This window comes from Musca domestica, unplaced genomic scaffold (genome assembly GCF_030504385.1).
Source record: "Musca domestica strain aabys unplaced genomic scaffold, Musca_domestica.polishedcontigs.V.1.1 9, whole genome shotgun sequence".
NCBI lineage: Eukaryota > Metazoa > Arthropoda > Insecta > Diptera > Muscidae > Musca > Musca domestica.
The window spans coordinates 10,593,110-10,607,782 of NW_026712435.1; the positions used below are offsets into that span (position 1 = coordinate 10,593,110).

A 14,673-nucleotide genomic window follows, 5' to 3' on the forward strand; every position below is an offset into this window, starting at 1 on the left:
CAGTATTGAATACTAATAAGTTCCTGGTTAAATTTCCCATACTTGAGATTTGTGTTTTATGCCGTGTTCATTCAAACTTTTTTATTTTAAATAAAACCCCAATTTCTTTACCCCTCATTCCCACAATGCATAATTCCTGATGAACTTTGCCTCAGATTATTTTAGAACAAAAAAATATTCCTGTACACTTTATCGAGTGGGTAATGACTCAGAACCGGCACAAAGCCATAACGCCAATCTTATCAGCAAAATCTTAAATTCATAGGTTATTATTGTTGTTGCTGGTGCTGTTGTTGTTGTTGTTTGGCCAAATTAAGGCAGTTATCGCAATGCATGACGACTACCAACCAACACCACAGTGCGAGTCAACAACAGCAACAAATGATGTTCGCTTTAAACCTTCAACAAATTGAATTAGTTCATATTTATAATTATCAACGATAAATGAAATAGGCAATGACAACAACAAGAACAATATCAACAACAACAACAACAACTAATGCCAAACAAGCTTTAATGCTCGAAAATAAATGATTTCTCATTGTTTTTGGACGCAACAGTATCAAAACGTCGCCCCTCTCCCTACACACCTTAACACTAAACGTGTGAGCCACAAAGTAATGGCCCTTCTTATCATTGCAATTTGTATTAGTGTGTGTGTGTGCATTTTGAAGGTTTATTTTTGCCACTTCTATTTTATTCGGCTTCGTCGTGTAATGGAGGATATACTAGGTTTGTCACTGCGATTGTAACTTATCGAAATAATTATTTGAGATCTTAAACAAGTAAAAAAGCAGCTAAGTTCGACCGGCCGAACTTTTAATAACCTCCACCATTTGGACAGAACTTGAGGACGTGGAAGTACTTACGAAATTTTGTCATAGGCTGTAGTACCCATTACGAACTTTAAATATGAAATTTGAAATAATTTCGGTAAATACTGTCGCTAAAATTATAAAAATGCGGAATATCGGGAGGTACCGTTATATGGGAGGTACCGTTATGTGGGAGGTACCATTTAAGAACTTAACCTGCCTACTGTTAAACTATGCTTGCATGCAAAATTTTAGTCTTCTATCTTAATTCGGTCGAAAGATAGCGTGATTACAACGGACATACAGACAGACGAACATCGCTAGATCGTCGTAGAATTTTACGCTGATCCAGAATATTTATACTTTGTAGGGTCTTTTATAAATATTTCGAGGCGTTACAGACGGAATGACAAAGTTAATATACCCTCCATAGAATGGTGGAGGGTATAAAAAGCGTATACACATATTCTCCATCAGCATAAGATCTGTGCTAAAAACTCTAACCAAAATTTGGCTGATGAACTTATTTCATCTGAAAATTTTGTGGGATTGAAAAAGGAATCTATCGGTCTACGTTTTGGTATTGGCCCATAAAACGGTTACACCCAATTTAATAAAAAACTTAAAGCTTTTGACCATATTATGTAAAATTTTTTTTTATTATTTTATATTTGGGGTTCTCCTTGGGTGAGTCAACATAGCATAAAAAAAATCGAAATGGGCCTATTTTTGTTTAAGACCCTATATAACGGTTCTGGTAGGATTGTAAGAAATCAAAAAAACTTCTTGTGAAAATAATTCGGAACCGCTGTACTCGGACATATTTTCCAATATTTTCATCGCCTCATGAAGGAGGGTATCAACGATTCGGCTCGACCGAACTTAACACCTTTGTTACTTTGTTTTTTTTTTTTTTATTAAATAATGCCAAATATTTTGTCGCCGTACGTTCATTCATTCAGCTTGCAGAGCGTCTAAAACAACAACAACATAACCAACACGATTCAATAGAAGCTATGGAACTCAGACGAATTGTAACGACGATGATCGCATTACAGACTGGGGTGTAGTGTGAACGTTAATTGAAGTCGACACCGGTTGTCAAATATTCGAAGGGAGACGAATTTGGTTTTGCCATATATGTTTGAATGTGTGTGTAGCTATGCCTGTAGGTGTGAGTATGAACATGATTCAATTGCTGAAGACACTAAGAGCTCTGCACAGTGATTCCCAATACCCAACCTCGACCAACAAAAACTTGGGAGCTCTATGATCCGAATGACCCATTAAAAGGTAATAGAAACTAACTGCCTTATTTATTGCCATGTTGGTTATATTGGATTATTTCTACAGAGTATGCGCGTTCGACTACCAAACCAAAGGTTGTGAGTTCGAGACCCGGCGAAACGCTTAACCTCATAAAATATATACTGCACAATACTATATAGCGCTTATATTGATCTTATACTATGAATATATTAATATATGATATGATATAAAAAGCGTTTCCTTTAAGATAACAAATTATGTGAAGCGCCTTAACGTATGTTATAAAAATTATTAACAGCCTTAAGCAATTTTTGGCAATCATAACTACTTACAGATAAAACTACTAACCCATTATTTTTACAAAGCCATGTCACTCGAAATAAGTGGTTATTTGTCGACTTCTAGAAAAATAAGTAAAATAACGATTTTTTCGCTAGGATTCATTTTCCAGTCCGCTTCAGTTGTTGAACTCCCAATCTTAAGATTTGTAAGCATCCCCTGCTAAATTTTGTATCCAATTATTAGTATTTTACAAGTAGGTCAAGTTCCAAGTGGGGATTCGTACTCGAGAACTGCAGCTAGAAATATAGCAGTACAAAAGGGTCAAAAGTCGGGCGGGGCCGACTATATGATACCCTACTCCACTATGCTTATTTTGTAGGGGTACCCGCAACAAATAAACGTCTATATTGAGAATTGATGTTACGTAGATCATACCAGCTATGAAATATTTTTGAATGCGTATTCTATGGCTTTAAAGCAGTTATTCACTTGTTTTGGACTGATAGTAGCATTGAATTGAACAATTGAAATCAGACGAAGATATATATGGGAGTAACATCCAAATCCGAATCGATCTAAATACAATTTCTCAGCTGTATTTAATATCTGGTACCAAATATCATTGTTTTGGAGTGCAGATTTCGAATGTAAGGAACTTAAACACCAAATCGGATTAAATATATGAATGGAAGATATAGCTATATCTTACCCGATTTTCAAATTTCCAAATAATGAGTACTTGCTTCGATGCTGAACTCAGTAGGACAATGACCCTAAACATACAAGTAAGAAAGCCAAGAAACGGTTCGGGGACAATCATGTACAGGGTTGTCCATATTCGACGGACCCATCTGGCAACGCCATAACTTTTGACAGAGATGTCACATCGCTTAATGTGATTTTTACAGCAGATTTTTACTATGAACCAATAGACGCCACGCGAGCGCTCTGAAATAGTTGAAATTTACAAGAAGTCAATTGTGAAAACTCAACGTGATTTTAAAACATTAAAAAATGTGAGAAGTGCGCCTTCTAAGAACACCATTAAGCGTTTACACGAAAAATTTTCGACTGGTAAGGCTCTTTCTAATCCGAAGAGGCCATATAAAAGTCGACCAAGGCGATCCGCCGAGAATATCGCTGCCGTACTTGCCTGCGGACAAGCCTCGTCGATTGGAATGGGCCCAAAGAGTCATCGGGTCCGTCGAATATTGGCAACCGGCACACGTTATGCAGTGGCTAGCGCAGTCGCCAGAACTTAACCAATCGAGAATTTATGGACTGACACAAAAGGGGAAGTAACAGCTGCCAAACCGACAAGTCGATTTGGAGTATTGTGAAAGAGGCCTGGACAAAAATTCTACTAAAGTGATGTCAGGGACGATGCCGGGACGTTGCCCGGCCGTGATTGCCAATAAAGGCAATCCACTTGGAACTGAAGATATGGCATCAGAATCGGAGGTACCTCCCAAAAATTTAGATTTTGTATGCACATATCTATTGATCGATTCCAAATTGGAATGCATATCGGAATTTGGAACAAAAATATCTTTGCCAAATTATATTGAAATCGGTTCAGATTTGAATATAGGTCCCATATATATTTTCGGTCGATTTCATGTATTTAATGCATTAAACACGCTGTGTACCCCACATTTCAATGAATTTCAAAATGTGAGGTGGAATTTGTCTAAAAAATGTGTTTGCCAAATTATTTATTATGTATAATCGGTACATATTTGGATATAGCTCCCATATATATTTTCAACCGATTTCGTTTATTTAATGCCACAGAGACGAAATGTATATTCGATTCCAATGTAATTTGGAATGAGTGACGGAATTTTTTAAAAAATAAATTTGCCAAATTATTTTGAAATCGGATTTGGATATAGCTTCCAAATATATATTTTCAACCAGTTTCGTTTATTTGATGCCCCAAACACGATATGTATGTACTATTCCAATGAAATTTGGCATGATATGTTATGTACCAAACATGATATTTTTTTTCGATTCCAATGAAACTCAAAATATGTGGCGGAATTTGGTTACAATAATAAATTTGTCAAATTAATTAAAAATTTATTATGGGGAAGTATGTTGCTACCTCGAATTCTCTAATTGCAACAGAAATGTCACTCTGCATGTACAAAACATTTTAAAATATTCTTAAAAATCCTTAATTCGAATTAGGTATTTTTGGGCGAAATTTTGAGCCCTTAATTTGCACTGACAATCTTTAATTAAATCGCCTCTTACATGTTATCCGCCAGAAATATGAACATACATTTAAAAAGATTTCTATACAGATTTTGAAATCTTATTAACATGTAAATTTACAGTGAGCATAGTTTGAGAAAATTGACGGATGAGCAAATAAACGAAGGGACAGGACCTGAAAGTTCTGTACTTATCAAAATAATGCTCGGGGTCGAGTACAAATTTTTCGTAGTGTAAATATCAGTCTATATCCAATTTCCAAAAAAGAGACGTATTATTCGTCCTCACACCGACTATTTATTCCAAGCTGAATTCCGACTTTATTACTATTTAAGTAACAGACAACCCATGGACACGTTTACAAGCCACTGTGCACTCGAAATGAAAATGAAGGTGTTTGTTTGTGTGTGTGTCAGTGTGAGTGAGTGTTGATGCGTGGTGGTATGACTGATTCCATGCCATGAGTGGACAACAAAATTGAAACAGTAACCAAAACAAAACCAAACAAATAAAATCATATTTGCCTTTTAAATACTTTATAACACAAAATTGCACAAAAAGGTATTTAGCGTCTGTCGCAGTAGTCGCAATTCTGTTGCGAGCTGGCGCTCAGACGTACCGAGAATTGTTTTATCAGTTTTGTTACTTTTTTTCGTTTTATTTTGTTTTCATTTGAATGTGGTGCACGTGTGTGTGTGAATGAGTTCCTGTGTGTGTGTGTTGATGAGGGATCTGGGCTTTTGTGAAATTACGTCATGTCTAAAATAAACGAACGAATGCTTGGCATTGCAAAAATCCAAAACAGAATTTTTGTCCAAAGAGACGGCGACAACAACGAGGACGACGCATTCGTAAAACAAATTAAAGTTTGCCGGTATGTCCCCTTTTATGGTCGAAATACCCTACAGCAATGATGCGATCGATCAGTTCAACTTGTAATGGATGGTATTCAAAGGTTGTAATAAATCTATCCGAAGGCGTTAAATATAATTTTGTAGAGCACTACGTGTGAAAAGCTAAAAAACAAGGAACAACAATTATATTCGTCTAACTCCACGAGATTTATTTGTATTTATAACCCGGTTAGGTTATGAGTGGCAGATCATCAATGGGCCAGCTAAACGACTAAAGTTGAGCTTGGGTAAAGTCACCATGTTGAGAACGCACGGGATATGTAAGGACATCATTAAACTATGTTTACATTAATAACCTATGTCATAATTAAGAGGATTAACTTGACATAAAATGTTTTAAAATACATGTACGTCAAATCGATAGATTGATTATGGCGGCGTAGCCTTAGCATTAAAATAAACTGCGACCGCCATATTTTGGGATATTATTGGAGAAAATTACGCGAACAAGCCCTCTTTAATATTTATAATGACAAGATTTCTCCCCTTTGGGCTAGAATAGCTCGTCGGGGTCCAGGGTTTCGTACAGATATTTTATTTGTTGAAACGGAAAGAGAAAGACAGTGGTTTACGTTTTGATATTAGGTTTTTTTTATAGTGGAACTTAAACGATCCACTCGAGACCTGAATAAGTACTCAAGGAACGGGACAAGGAAACAGGATCAGGGTGTTCAATATTCGGGATGGATTCAGTGCGAGAGACCTAATTAAGTACTCAAGCACTACAAGGATCTAGGATACGGCTGCAAGAGACCTTAATAAGTACTCAAGCACTACAGAATATTCAAGGATACGGTTGCGAGAGACCTTAATAAGTACTCAAGCAGTACAGGGATCTACGATACGGTTGCTAGAGACCTTAATAAGTACTTAAGCACTACAGGATATTCAAGGATACTGTTGCGAGAGACCTTAAAAAATACTCAAACAGTACAGGGATCTAGGATACTGCTGCAAGAGACCTTAATAAGTACTCAGGCACAACAGGATATGCAAGGATACGGTTACGAGAGACCTTAATAAGTACTCAAGCACTACAAGGATCTAGGATACGGTTGCAAGAGACCTTAATAAGTACTCAAGCACTACAGGATATTCAAGGATACGGTTGCGAGAGACCTTTAAAAATACTCAAGCAATACAGGGATAGAGGATACGGTTGCAAAAGACCTTAATAAGTACTTAAGCACTACACCTGTATAAGTACTCTAGACTAGAGACCTGTATAAGTACTCTAGGGAAGGGTGTTCAGGAACAAATTTCTAGATAATCACTTACCGGTTTGGTGTTGTCAAAAATCTATAGCGGCTCTGATATTTCTTTATAATTTGCAAAGTAAGACAATGGAATGGAGCGATGACTGAGTTTCGGTCTTAATAGTTCAATTTTGGTACTGAATATTAAAATCTTTACATAATCTTCAGCCATTTGGCTTCAGAGGGTATAACTACCTTACCTTTCCTGCCAGTAGCGTTTCCACATAACAAATTCAAAATATCGAGATTAAATTTAAAATCAGACTAAAACTTAAAAAGTACTTGAAATCAGAGTCTACTTTTATTTAAAGACTGTACCAAAAACTTGGTCGACATTGCACATTTCTTTAAACAAATGATTCATAAAGTAATACAAAGCTCTACAAATTTTTAAAACTCTAAACCAATTGCCAATTGCTAAATGTTAAAATATTGGGATTGGGAAAGCCTTAAAAAAAGGATTGGCCTGAAAAAACGAAACATTTTCGGTGGGAATTGGAATTTTTCCAAACACACAGATTGCCTATTTTACAGCGAAGTTATAAGAAAATGTGGTGTGAATTCGGAAAAAGTGCTTAATTTGTCGAAAACAAATTAAACCAGTAAGGAAAAGTCAAAAGTCGGACAGGGCCGACTATATGATACCATACACCACTATGCACATTTAGTAGAGAACGTAACAAAAGAATTTATTTGAAGTAGATCATACCACCAATCAACATTTGGCTTTAGAGCAGCTATAATTTGGTTTCAAATGGAACTAATGTATGTGGGGCATATCCAATTCTGAATCGATTTTCACTAAATTTGACGGATACATATTTACCTTTTGAACAAAAAAACATTGCTATAGAGTGAATGATATAATTTCGAGAAGAATTATATTAAAAAATATTTATCGGAACCGAGTTCCGCCAAATGGAAATGTACGTCCCAAAATTCACTCCATTTGGGCTGATATAAGCGATTATTTGGACAATAAACATGAATCGAATGTGAGAGATTTATACATCAAATCGGTTGAAACATATATATGGGAGCTAAAACTATATGTGATCCGATTTTCACCAAATTTGAGTTACTTGCTTCTAGACTGAATTCGGTCGGATGTGCCAAAACTCAAAATTCACTGATATCGACTATTTAGTGCACAATTAACCCGAAATCGGTTGAAGATATATATGGGACCTATATCCAAATCTGAACTGATTTTATAAAATTTAGCAGAGGTATTTCTGGACTGTATCTGATATCTGGTACTAAATAGCATTCTTGTGGGGTGCATATTACGAATGTAAGGGACTTAAACGCCAAATCAGATGATACATATATATGGGAGATATTGCTATATCTGAACCGATGATCATTAAATTTGATTTACTTGATTCTAGACTGAATTCGGTCGGATGTGCCAAAATTCAGGTCATTTGGACTTATATTGGCCATTTGGGGCACAATTAACCCGAAATCGGTTAAAAATATATAGGGGAGCTATATCTAAATCTGAAGCGATTATCACCAATTTCAATAGGGTTGGTTCACAATTAACCCGAAATCAGTTAAAGATATACATGGGAGCTATATCCAAATCTGAACCGATTCTCGCCAATTTCAATATGGTTCGTCCTTGGGCCAAACAAATATTGTTTGGAAAATTGCATCCCAATCGGATAAAAAATGCGACCTGTATTCTGTTCACAAGAATACATGGACAGACGGACTGACATGCATAAATCGACTCAGAAAGTGAATATATGAAGATCCTCAAAAGTAACTATGGGTCTATCTCGCTTCCTGCTCCCTGTTACAAAGAAATGCACAAATACATAATACTCTTACCACTATGTGGTGTAGGGTGTAAATACAGCTTTAACCCTAAAATGTTCTTTTAATATTTATGAATTCCTGAAGTTTTGGGTAAGATGTAGACTTTTGATGTATTTTGAGTGCTTTAGTAAAATTTTATGACAAATAATTTTAGAATATTATATTTGAGGGTCAGGGGCAGAAATAATATATTAGGAAACGCTTCAATATGAGTAGAAAAAAGGGTGTCCATGCTTCCACCAAAACCCATTCCACATTCGATAAAACTTCCATTTTATTCTTCGCATTTGTGGAGTTTAATTTTTGCATTGTTTACGCCACCACATTTTGTGGCCTCTGAAATGGATACTGGCAAAAATGCAAACCAGTCAAAAGATTATGACGAAGGCCAGACAGAGGAGAACAGAGCGAGAGTCGTGGTGTGACAACTACAAAATGACAACTTCATTGACGATGATGATGATGGTGTGACATCTAAAGGCATACGAGGGTAATTTTGTGCCGAAAGTGTTGTTTTTCATGTGAATTGTTAAATATATCTAAATAATTTTACAAACTTTTTTACAGTGGGTCGATGTTTGAATAGCATTTGCAATAAATAAAAAAGGTCATGAGAAGAAAAAGAGTATGCCAAAAGATTGCATCGTTATAAAATCTCACTAAAAGGAACGAATTTCAGAAAAATAAGCAGAGAAAAATATAGCTATAGGTGCCGAGATCCACTATCTGAACAGTATATGTTACATCTGTTACACTGTGCATCCCCAAAAATAATTACGGGAAATATCCAAAAAAACACGCGTATTGGAGTTTGAAAGTTTACATAGCCTAAATAGAGGCGGCAAGTTCCCCCTCTTGCACACTTTATTAAAATTTCTGATTAAGATTCCTCGGAATCCGTGTATTTTAGGTATATATTGATAAAATAGCAGGAATACTTTAGTTGAACATTTTGACCCACAAGCGTTGTCTCAGGTCTTTTTGGTACTTTTTTAAAATATGTTTAAAAGCATTATTTAAACGGTATCGTAGCAAGTGAAAATATTCTATATAATTATTTATCATAAAATTCTACTATGGGTCCTAGAATACGTCAAGACTCAAAATCATAACTAAACGCTAGGAATTCTTAAATATTTAAAACCGCAAATTGTGTGAATTTGTGCAAAAATCTCCAACAAGGTATTATTTTAGAAGGATGACATCAGAGACAAAAATTTTCCTCATTAAATTTGACTTTATGGTACCAGAGAACAAAAATGTCTAATGTCTATACCAAAAAATAATTCAAATTAATGTTCCCCAGAAACCAAAAATACTCTCTAATATGTTAATCACTTTTCACTGGACTTTTTTTCGATTTGACGCCTGAAAGTTACAAAAAAATTTCGTTTTAGGAGAAATGTATTAAAAGAAGAAATATTCTACACAAAATTTCACTACATATCGTAGAACATACCATATAACTGGGTACAATAGTTTTTATGAAAATTACATTCAAAATTTATATACTAAAATATGAAATTTAACAAGTATCGAATCAAAGTCAAAATCTTCCTTTATACTTCAATTTTTTGTGGGAAGTGTCAAAGGATGAATTAATATGTATCACATTTCATTGTGAGTCTCTGAATAAAAGAAATTTGTATGTCCAATATGTACCATGAAAATAAATAAAACAAGTAAAAAAAGCTGTAAGTCGAACTTTGAATACCCTCCACCATTTGGAACGAATTTGGCAATTCTCAAAAACAATAAAATCCGTTAAAAATTCTGTTAAAATCTTAAAAATATCGAATGAAGCTGTTATATTAGGGTCTATACGACGACATGGACCTGCATAGGTAACTTTTGTCATAAGCCATTACAATATTCAAAAGCGAAACTTAAAAAAATCGGTGAATAATGTAGCTAAGATCATCAAAATACCGAATATCGGGAGGTACCGTTATATGGAGGCTATACGAAGACGTGGACCTGCACAGACAATTTTCTGTCATAGGTTGTAGTATCAATTAAGAACTTCAAATGCCAAATATGAAACAATTCCGGTGAATAATGTTGCTAAGACCATTAAAAATACCGAATATCGGGAGGTACCGTTATATGGGGCTATATGAAAACCTGGTCCTACATGGCCCATTCACGAACTACTGGCAAAATAAACATATATGCAAAATTTTAGCCTTCTATCTCTATTCGTTCGTAGGATTTTTTTGAATTTTTATGATTATGATACCCCGATTTTTCGGAATTTTAGGTATATAGTGATAACATAGGAAAAATATTTTGGTTGAATATTTTGACCCATAAGCGAGTCAACATAGGAGTATTTTTGGTATTTTTTAACATGGCTAAAAACTACCTTTAAACGGGATCGTAGCAAGTCAAAAAATCAATCCAAAAGTCCTGAATTTTGGTATATCCGACCGAATTCAGTCTAAAAGCTTAAGTCCCTCACATTCGTAATATCCATTCGACAACAATGATATTTGGTACCAGATATCTTATAGAGCTCGGAAATACCTCTGCAAATTTTATCGGGATCGGCTATGATTTGGATAGAGCTTCTAAATATCCTTAATCCGATTTTAGGTTTATTGTGCAAATAATGGCTAATATCAGCCCAATTGAATTTCGGAACGTACGTTTCCATGAAAATCGATTCAGAATCGGATATGCCTCCCATATATTGTTTGCCTCTAAAACCAAACTATAACTGGTCTAAAGTTAAATGTTGATTGGTGGTATAATCTACTTCAAATAAATTATTTTGTTACGCGAGCTCTTCTAAATATGATAGTGGTGTAGGGTATCGTATAGTTAGCCCCGCCCGACTTTAGCACTTTTTCTCATAATTTCACTATACAATAGCCAGTTTGGTTTTGTAGGAAATTCCAAGTGGTCTTAATAGATCTCCTTTGAACTCTGCCACAAAAGGTAGAACCTATTGCGAACTACAAATACAAACCATGCAATATCGATCGGTTTTTACAGAAAAAAAACTTATAGAACAAGAAAGGATTATCCAATTTGGAAATCCTAATATTTTTATCATTGCTAGGTCAGGTGTGAAAATTCATAATATCATCCCACTCCTTCTACCTCCCCACCAAGGGGTCAACATTTTGAATAAATATGACGCTCACAAAATGCTAAATGAGCATTCGAATCTATTCGAACTTGAGATATCCTAATATTTCTACTAATTCAAGATTTGTATGAAGATGGGATATAGTATAGCCACTCCTTCAAAGAACCACTAAAGGTCAACTAAAGGTCAACAGAAAATAATGTACCTCCTAAAACAAGGAACGATCATTCAATTTTGTGCACACTTTGCAAATCCTAATATTTGTGTCAGTGCTAGATTTGGTGCGAAAACGGACATTATCTGCTCACTCTATCAAATACCTTCTCGACAGACGGTCAAGTTTTTGAATAAGTATAACTCTTATAAAATGTGCAATATAATTCCCATTGTCTTCGCACTTCCTAATATGTCTGTCAACTCTAGATCTGGTAAAAATATAGAAAAGAACGTACCACGCGTTCCTGTAGGTCAAACTTTTGAATACCCATGACGTTTATAAAATGCGAAATAAGCATCCGATACTTCTCAAACTTCGCACATCTAAATGTATCAACAAACACAAGAACTTGTGGGAAGATGGAATATAATGGACCAACTCTAGAGATTACATCCCTCGCAAAGGATCAACATTTTTAATATTTATATTCCTTATGTCAATACTATAGTCCATCAGAAATCGGATGTAAATATTGATTTATCGACTCACTCCTTCTGATACATCCTCCCCCTCCCCAATTTGTCAACGTTTTGAATAATTACAAGTCTCATACAATGAAAAATAATAATTGGCTGTCTCTTTGAACATCCCACAGCGCAATACTTTAACCTACTTTTAATCTAGTGTGAATATCGGTCCATTCCTTCCAGCATCTCCCCCACAAAAGGTTAAAAATTTCGAATATTTATAAGTAAGAGAAACAAGTCAGTGATTTTCTTCAAATTTAGTGTAGTTCAACATTTCTATCAATCATAGATCTATTGTAAATGTGGTATAGGTCGGTCCACTCCTCCTGGTACCTCTTGTTCAAAATATAGCAATTTCATAAAATTGGAAATAAGAAAATATGTTTGGTTTGAAAGGTAATACGCTATCGATTCACTATTCCTGGTACGTCCCCAAAATAAAAAGTGAAGGAAATAGTCGATATAGCCCAAACCTGGCACCGGGCTTATAAACAGATATAGGCCTAGATATACATCTGTAAGCAAAACCGACTGATACTTCTTAACTTGTTTTTCCAATCATCAAACTCTTTGTCGGTCGATAACAAATCAATTTTCAGAATTGCATTGAAATCAGCTAGAAAATCCTAATTTTCACTCTTCAATAATTTGTTAAGAGGATTAATTCCTAGAAATCGAAAATGCTGATGAAAATTCCGAAATGGATAGAAAAAATCATGAGAATTCTCCCTCTGTACAAGTTCAAGTGCCTTAGATTATATTTTCCAAGATTCTTCTCGTCACTTATTATTTTATAAGAATGTAGCTACTATTCATCTAAACAGGCCCAAAAACACACACATACATGAGTGAGAGTACCCCCCAACAATATCCGACACACAATGATGAAAATATACATCTATACCCATTGAGATTTTTATCAAAATGGGAAATTGGAGGCAAAAAAAAGACTTACCGTTTCGGAGAAGTCGTCACGTGAACGTCTGGATACGGTCGAATGGTTATTGTTCGGATGGTTAAGCTGATGATGGTGATGCTGATGATGGCTGAGATGCTGCGACTGCTGATGTTGCTGCTGTTGCTGATGGATGTGATGATGATTCATGGTATCCTTGGTTGGTGACATTTTCGTTAAAGAAATAATCTTGACTGACTCGCTGGCTGACTGACTGACTGACTGTTTAATTGAATTCCGATATAAAAAGTGAACCTGAAAAGAAACACAAAGCACACACACACACACAATAACAATTTATGAAACATCTATGGCGTAACGAAATGTCAAAACATTTATCTGTTCATGTTACAATTCTCCAACAATGCACAGCATCCAATCAAACTGGAATATCGCGGGAAATGCTGACAACATCAAAACACGAAGGAAATTAAATTTATTTTTTGGTAAATAGAAAAAAAAAATAATTAATTCTGACTTGAAATTTAAAAATAGAAAATTATTTTTTTTTTTCGTATGTTTACTAGGATTATGGAAATGGAAGTATTATGGTCGGTACAGTGAGTATCATAGTTAAATTGCATAGAATTCAAATAAGTAATGAAAATTTAGCGTTTGAAGGTGGTTTGCATATTCGAACCTTGTTTCGCACTCGGACACATGCGACGCATAGTTTAGGTTATAACTAAAAGACGATGGGTCCAATCAATGCGGTTGAAAATAACAACGTTGACAGTAAAACACAATTACAAACATTTTCATGTTTGTTTCATATTTTATATTTTCAGAACATAAAAAGCTCTCCTTGAAATATTTTATTAACGTCCTCCTGAATTGGAAGGCCTTTATCGCTCCCTCGAAAAAGGTTGTTTAATTTCTACTTTGATTAACCGAAGTTTTGAGTTTTTAAAATCCGAAATATACTCGCACTACAAAGATAGACCTCTAACGTTTTACGCATCCACTAAATCTACAGGGTAAGATAAAAAACTGCAACAAAGTCAAATGCATTAATTTTTAAATTTTTTTTTTAATTTTATGGAATGAAAGCAAAAAATGACTGAATGGAAATAGCATCGAATTTTAGAATAAGTTTAGATTTGCTCGGATTGTTCACCTTTGGCACGAATTATGGCCTTCAAACGGCCAACGAAACCGCTTCCCGAATGTTGCTCTGCGGTATTTTGACCCATTTCCGGCGAAGCGCTCGCTTGAGGTGATCGACACTTTGGTATTTTTAGTGCCAACCTTGCTTTTCGAAATACTCCAGACACAATAGTCCAACGGATTGGTATCCGAAGATTTTGGTGGCCATTGTGCGCTGGAAATGAAGCGAGGAACCTCATTATGTAAC

The 14,673-nt window shown here is 35.2% G+C and overlaps 1 protein-coding gene across 1 annotated transcript in view; it reads right to left on the minus strand.

Moving 5' to 3' along the window:
* Positions 1-13,574, minus strand: part of LOC101894619 (four and a half LIM domains protein 2) — a 326,991-nt gene extending 313,417 nt beyond the window's left edge. Inside the window, exon 1 of the mRNA XM_020039089.2 lies at positions 13,320-13,574. Coding sequence (XP_019894648.1) covers positions 13,320-13,490 — 171 coding nt within the window. The 5' untranslated portion in view covers positions 13,491-13,574. The remainder of the gene's footprint in view (positions 1-13,319) is intronic.
* Between the last annotated feature and the right edge of the window lie 1,099 nt (positions 13,575-14,673).